This window comes from Pteropus vampyrus, unplaced genomic scaffold (genome assembly GCF_000151845.1).
Source record: "Pteropus vampyrus isolate Shadow unplaced genomic scaffold, Pvam_2.0 Scaffold1, whole genome shotgun sequence".
Classification (NCBI taxonomy): domain Eukaryota; kingdom Metazoa; phylum Chordata; class Mammalia; order Chiroptera; family Pteropodidae; genus Pteropus; species Pteropus vampyrus.
Genome location: NW_011888782.1, coordinates 19,663,165 through 19,670,820, shown reverse-complemented (window position 1 = coordinate 19,670,820; position 7,656 = coordinate 19,663,165). Strand labels below are relative to the sequence as shown.

Genomic DNA, 7,656 nt, shown 5'->3' with positions numbered 1-7,656 from the left:
TGTATCTTTCACTTGCTGCAGGATATGCTAGGCTTACCCCTCATTGTTTCTTTTTTATGTGAAATATATTTTTAGCTTTTTTCTTTCTTGCATGGTGATCTAAGTGCTTGCTAAGCTCACCTCTTGAGATTCATTTCTTTTAGGTTAGGTCTCCCAACAGTCATCATCTAGCATGAAGATACCTTGAGAGTGAAGGAATACAGGGCAGATTAACTTGCCAGTGGGAACTAGTTTACTAGAGATCAGAAAGCTGGTCACCTGGACTTGCCAAAAGGAAGAGTGTGTCAGATGGGACCTGTTCTGATGAGAACAAGGGAGAGCAGTCAGTTCCGTATATTCATTTTGGAGTGAGGGTAACTGTCTTTGCCGTTTTTTAAAAAAATGACTAATTCTACCCTTTTCTAAAATCTAGTGGAAGTGGGGTCTAAAGGAAGAATCAGAGATGATTTCCTTCATCTTCATGCAAAAATGTTAACAATTAAAACCCAGTTTGTCAGTTCAGATACATGGGAATAGATCTCAGTTCGACAGCATTCATTTTTAGTTATTATGTGCAAGCTAGGGCGACCACCTCATCCTGGTTTGCCCAAGACTGTTTTAAAAAGGAAAGTTTTAAAAAATGAAGGTTCCCGCATCCTGGAAACCCCTCAGTCTCAGGCAGTCTGGGGCCTCTAGTCACTCTCCGGCTAATGCTTCACCAGGTGGATTACCGACATTGACTGCAACTCCTGACATAAGCCTATTTGCTGGAAACTATCACCCCCCGCCCCCTTTTTGAACAAATGAGTAAACAGAGGTTCGGGTCAGCAAAGAAATTGCTCAGGACCATTTAGCTGTAAATCTTGGAACTGGAATTAAAGACTCGTTCTGTTTGGTTCTTAACTAACTACCCATCCTCTAAATGAGGGACTTTGCTTAACATCCCTCCACTGTTATTCTACTTCTTAATTCTAATTCCTGGTTCTTTTCCCTTTTCTCTCCTCTGCTCAGACTTTGCATGACCCACAGGCATTCACTAAAGCTAGTCTGTGATCAGGATATCATTGATCCTCGATCTAGACCAGTGCTGCCCAATAGAACTTTCTGGGATGATGGAAATGTTCTATATTTGCACTGTCCAATGTTATAGCAATTAGTCCTTGATGGCTATTGAACCCTCGAAATGTGGTTAGTGCATCTGAAAAAACTGAATTTTTAATTTAAATTTAAATAGCCATCTGTGACAATCTGGTGCTACCAATTTGGATAGCACAATACATCAAACTCATTGGTTCTTTAGTTGAAAATGTGAGCACCTGTCACTGAGATCAAATTGGATTTATCAGTGTTGGACTAAACTGTAAGCTCGTGTAGGTTTATTGTTTGTTATCCTGACCTTTTATGCTTGTTGTCTCATTAGTTTTCTTTCTTTGTTCTCATCATAATTTTGGTGGTTTGGGGAATTTGATTTCTTACAGGTTCAACGAAATGAAGACAAATCTATCAGTTTGAAACTGGCTGATTTTGGCCTTGCAAAACATGTGGTGAGACCAATATTTACTGTGTGTGGGACTCCGACATATGTAGCTCCTGAGATTCTGTCTGAGAAAGGTAAGCGCTATGCATTTGCTCTGTGGGACTCTGGCTCACTTATTAACCAATATTTCATTTTTGGTATTTTATATTTTTCAATATGAAGCAGTCGGAAATCTCAGAGAGTTGGTGCTAAGCTTGCACTTGGGTTTTAATGGAAATATTTGAGGTGAGTCTCCTTGACCAAAGCATGAGAACTTTTTCCTCATCGGGGTGGCCTAATTGCAGAGAAGGGATTGGTTGCGCGCGTGCGTGCGTGCGTGTGTGTGTGTGTGTGTGTGTGTGTGTGTGTGTGTTGATGGGACAGTAAGGTGGAAAGATGGTGAATAACTGAGTGGGGAACTCATGTAAGCAAAGCCCTTTGTGCCACTGACCCATGGCTACCTCTGATGGGAGAGATGTGAATCAGTTCTTATGGCAATTGGCTTAAAAATTCCTCCAAAAAGGGGGTGCCATTTCAAATACCATGTATAATATTTATAACTTGTTTCTATGTTGTGTGAGGATCCAGTGAACTGTTTTAGTGACACACTCTATAAAGTGTATAAGAAGGAAATCGTTATTATTACGTAGCTCCAAATATACGAATGACTGTCTAGCCTCTGAAGTACTCCAGGAGGAATCAGTTTAGGCACCTACATAAGATGGAAAGGCTCTGGATGGGTCATAGGGTGGTAGGGAGAAGGGAGAGATAGTCTCCCATCAGCAGAGGCATCAGGGAAGCTAAGATGAAAGATGAAGAGACTAGAATATGCATGGAGGTCGGTAGAAACATTGAGAAGACTAGTCTCAGTGTTGCAGAGGGGGGTTTAGTTGGTTGAGTAGGTTGAGCATGGTTTCCCCAGGATTGGGAAGGCTGGGCAGAGGAATATGGATTCAGTGCGGCCAGCATAGTAGCCATGGTAACGTGGTGACAATGAGACAGGAGAACACTGAGCAACCATAGACATTTTAATGGAGGCACTCATGAACTGGATGAGAGAAGAAGAAAAGCAAATAGTCTATATGAATCTTAGGGGAACTACAATATTTGTTGGTAGCACCAACCAAAATAGGGTGTTGGAAAGGAAAGCTGTTTTGGGAGCTGGGGTGGCGTGGGTTAAAATTTGAACGCACTGACTCTGTAGAGATATCAGGATGGACCCATGGAGTTGTCTGGTTGGCAAGGAGGTGAAACTGGGCTGAGGGTGTGGTTTTGGGATTCCTCAGCTCAGAGATGTCAGCCAGAGTGGGTGAGGGAATGAGCTCCTCAGTGACGCCAGCAGTTGGCCAAGGGCAAATGCGTGAGGGAGGCTGAGAGCTGGGGGACAAGAGAAGGGTGGAGAGAGGTTAGCAGAGGACAGGGCAGCCAGGGTCAGGAAGAGGACGAAGACAGTACAATGTCACAGAGGCTGAGGGGGCAAATTTCAAGAAGTTGGAATCAGACTCTCCTGAGAATAAAACATGGCTGAGAACTGAGAAAGGCCATTAAAGTTGGCTAGAAAGAGGTCACCGGTGACTTATTCCCTTAATATTTTCTGTTGATTTGTGTCTTGACAGCATTGCTCTGGGGCTTAATAGTGAGTATCTGACTTAGAAATTAAGGCTGCCAAGTGTTTTTCTTTTCCAAAGATAAAAAATTAGAAAGTGTTTGAAAATGTGTATATTGCAGTTACAAACTATGGGGAGGATGATTGGGCAAAGTGTATCAAAAAGCTTTATTGCATGTTACTTTGTGTATTTAATTTCTAGAGAGTTATTTTAAGAATGTAATCAGAGATGTGTACAAACATTTAATATATAAAGAAGTTGTCAACAAAATTAGAAAACTTAAATTACAATGCAGAGGACTCATTATAAAACGGGAATACTAACAGCTATTAGAAATCATATTTTCGAAGAATACTTTTTACATTTTTTCCTAGGAAACTCCTGTATAGGAAATACCACGATATAATATTAAGTGAATGAAATAGGGTATAAAATACGTACAATGTGATCCTAATTTTGTTAAAGAAAATGTAGATGTACATATGCATGTGGGGAATACAGCTAGTAATATCAATCTTTTTACAATCATAAAAAGAGCAAGTAAATATTTTTAAGGCGAGAGAAGACAATGAGTAAGGAGGAAGTAGAGGCTGCTGGTATAGACCACGGTTTCTCCAACTATCGCTGGCAAAGGGCCAGGTTTTAAAATTTCCAGTACTGCGTGGACCCATATGAAGTCCTGCAGCATGTGATTAGGTCACAACCCATGCCACATGTGACTTACCATGTGTCCCACAACCCCGAGCTGCTCTGTACCCCGTTCAATGAGACGTGTCCTTGATTGTGCAGCCGGATGTCTTGGCCACGTCGAATGGCTACAGGAGTTTCCAGATGTTTACTTTCAATTTCTATGCTCCTTTTATGACGGACCAGTAATAAAGGATGACAAAGCAGCAGTCATCTGAGGATCAAACTTTGAGTCCCACTGGTGTGGACCCTGTGTTCGTAGGAGTCCACAGCCCTGCGATTGGAAGTGGCTCTTACTAACAGAGCTGCGGTCCGCTGAGAGCTGAGGTCCGCTGTGACCTCGGCCTACAATTTTCCACTCTTGTTCTCATTGCATGTGATCCAGCCTGATCTCAGTTTTGCTTGTGTCTCTGCCCCTGTTGCACAGGTTACGGGCTGGAGGTAGACATGTGGGCGGCAGGCGTGATCCTCTATATCCTCCTATGTGGCTTCCCCCCGTTCCGCAGCCCGGAGAGGGACCAGGACGAGCTCTTTAACATCATCCAGCTGGGCCACTTCGAGTTCCTGGCCCCTTACTGGGACAACATCTCTGACGGTGAGATTTGGGATTTCCCCAAGCAGGAGAAGTGAGGATGTTTAGCTGGAGACCCTCCTGGTTTCTGACTGCACATCAGGCTTTAGGTCAGGTGTGTAACAAGACACGCAGAGGGCCCACAATAGCACCTGGCACAGAGGTGGGCTGATGTCAAACTGTGATGCATCCTTTACTTCCTGCAAGCTTCACGTAGATTTATGAAGCACTCTTACAACATGACTTGCTCTGAGATTTAATGAAAGAGTCTAATCACTAGTCGTGGTCACCAAGTAAATACTTTTCTCTAAGGCAAAGAACCTCAGAACTGAAAAACATCAGAAATGTATAACCTTCATTTGGAAAGATAAAGCCATCTCATATATAGAAGTGTTTGTGAATTGAACAGACTGGAAATGCTTCTTTCACTCATAAATTACCAGGGGTCCTGTAGGGGCATACCAGGGCACAGGGGGTCGTAAATATAAGGGGTGAGCTCTCTTATTTTTAGTGGAGCAGAAGCATACGTGGTCTTCTTCCTTTTTGGCCCTCTCCAATGGAATCTTTCCCCTTGTGTCTACTGATTTGTCTGTGCTACTCAATGCCCTTATAAAACTGAGAACTAGATAATTTAGGGGTTTTGAGTATTTGAGTCTTTAGCTTAAAAAGTAAAATAGGAGTGATTACTTTTTTCCCTTGATTTCCCATAAACATGCCATCTGAGATGTGGTTGAACTACCCTCATCCCCAGCCTCCGTCTCCTCTCTTGGAGTTAGGGATGATGAAAGGTGAAGGCTTCATTGTTTTCCCTTAAATAAGGTAGGGAGAGGGGTGGCTTTGCTGCAGGCAGAATGGGGGTCTTGAGCTGATCTAGGAAGTGATAATTTGGGAATTGAAGGACAAAAAATCATTTTAGAAAGTTCTCTGCAGCACTGTCTTTAGATTTGGGCATGGGCGGCCCGTGCTCTGGGCCCCATACCTAAGAGCAGGGGTCCCCAACCCCTGGGCCACAAACCAGTATTGATCCCTGGCCTGTTAGGAACCAGGCCACACAGCAGGTGAGCAGTAGGCAAGCAAGCTCAGCTTCGTCTGTATTTGCGGCTGCTCCCCAGCGCTAGCATCACCGCCTCAGCTCCACCTCAGATCCTCAGGCATTGGGTTCTCATAAGAGCTCTGGTTCCTGGTGCCAAAAAGGTTGGCGCCACTGCCTTAAAGGGCCCAGCTATGGTTATACCCCTCCCCACAGAGTGAGGAGACTGAAGGACTGGGGGTTTTTCCCCCCAGAACCCAGTTCTCTCCTTCTACACCACTTAATTGGGACCCCAGAATTCTTTACCCAAATGGCCCAGGCCCACTTCCGAGACCAGTGAGACCTCTTTTCCCAGCCTCTCCCAACAGTGCCACAGGGTACCCAAGGGATGGCTCTCTGGGGAGGGGAGTAGAGAGAGCATGGATCTGTTGGCAGGGTGTCCAGTTGTCCACATGTGTATGTGTGAGTCTGAGAATTCCCAGTTTGAACCCGGCCTTCTACCTCATGAGTCCTTCGAGGATCTTGCAGGAGCAACGACGGGTCTGGGTGGGTGCCAGGGTGCTTTGTGGGCAGGATTTGCCCAGTGTGAACTGAGTGGGGTAGAAGAAATCCTGGGGTTCTAGTGCTCAAGGGGTGGCTGACACTAGTGTGGAGCAGGGGGTGATTGGTGGGTGAGCAGCTGATCTTGAGCAAGGGGGAGCCCCAGTAAAGGCACTGAGAAGTGGGCGATTTTTTTTTTTTTTTAATCCCTGCACATTCTTGAGTGATTGGAAGAGGAGGCTCAGAGGCCAGTCTGGGAAAGCCAGCAAGCCACGGAGAAATCTTTTCTCCTTCCTGCCTGCCACCCGGCTCACTAGCTGTCACTACATCTCTCTAGAAACAGTCATGGTCTTGGGCAGAAAATGAAATTAATTATAAATTTACACTTCTTCCTACTTAATTTCTTTATACATGTTTTTCATGAAGGCATATTTATCCACTTAGGAAGGAAGATTGAACATATTTAGCAACCTGAGCGTTTGACTTACAGATTTAAAACATGCAGAGATACGAAATGTGGCCTCCATTGGTTCTGTCGCTCTGGGCACCCTGGGGATTAGCGGTAGACCTGGCCCCTGGGCTGTAGAGAAATGAACACACATCTTCGAGAGCTGCTCTGTCCAGCCGAGTAGCCCCTAGCTACATGTGGCTATTTAAATCTAAGTTTAAACTAATTAAAAGTAAATACTATAAAAATTCAGTTCCTCAGTTGCACTAACCGCATTTCAAATGCTCAGTAGCCCCAATATGGATGCTTTCCATCATCGCAGAAAGTTCTGTCGGTCAGTGCTGCTCTGGAGGAGCGCGTGGGACAAACGTGGATGTTTGTGTCCTCATTTCGCATGTAGGAAGGAAAATTCAGAACCACCTGCATCATCTCATTTTCCCCTCTTACTTCGACAGCTGCCAAAGATCTGGTCAGCCGGCTGCTGGTGGTAGACCCCAAAAAGCGCTACACGGCCCACCAGGTTCTTCAGCACCCCTGGATCGAATCTGCCGCCAAGACCAGCATGGCGAACCTACAAAAGGAGGCGTCCCCCAGTAGCGACGGCCATCCCCGGAGCCAGCACAGGCGGTCTCCGGAGCAGGTGTCACAGTCACTGCCTCGGGCACCTGTTCAGCCCCCCGTTCTACTTAAGGCTGGAGAAGAGGATAGAAGTTGAGGAGAAAACAATAAAAAGGGCTTCTTCACGTCATTGGAGAATCAAGAAGGAGAGACGCTTCAGTATATCTTAAAGCGTATTTAAAACCATAAACTTGAGTCTTAATGTTAAATGTTGTAACATATTTTTAGATTTGTATATTTGGAAATTTTAATACGTTTTTTTTGTGGGGGAGGGGGAGACTTGTTATCAGTGAGGAATTTTTGGTAATAATGACGTGTTTTGTTTCCTCTTCATAATCAAGTTCGTGGTATACTACATGAGTGGTGCTTACCGGGGTCTAACCTCTCCCTGTGTGATTAATAAGGTGAATCATAGTCTTTCTGGGTTAATAAAATGTGCTCTGAATGACTGGAGTGGGTCGCATTCTGATTACTTCTTAATGCTGGTGGCAAGAGCCAGGGAAAGGTAGGTGAGACCACAGCCGTTAAGACTATGTATAAATGTCACGACGGACACGATTAACTGGCAAGATTCATTTATTCAGGATGTGCTGGTCTTGGTCTCTAGCATTTTAGTCTCATTGAAAATCAGATTTGGAGCAGTCTGAAAAAATGGAGAGA

General features: G+C 44.6%; 1 protein-coding gene across 1 annotated transcript in view; it reads left to right on the top strand.

Moving 5' to 3' along the window:
• The window catches only part of DCLK3 (doublecortin like kinase 3), a 26,526-nt gene extending 19,077 nt beyond the window's left edge, over positions 1-7,449 (top strand). Inside the window, exons 2-4 of the mRNA XM_011363781.2 lie at positions 1,458-1,590; positions 4,217-4,384; positions 6,834-7,449. Coding sequence (XP_011362083.1) covers positions 1,458-1,590; positions 4,217-4,384; positions 6,834-7,093 — 561 coding nt within the window. The 3' untranslated portion in view covers positions 7,094-7,449. The remainder of the gene's footprint in view (positions 1-1,457; positions 1,591-4,216; positions 4,385-6,833) is intronic.
• Positions 7,450-7,656: the final 207 nt, after the last annotated feature.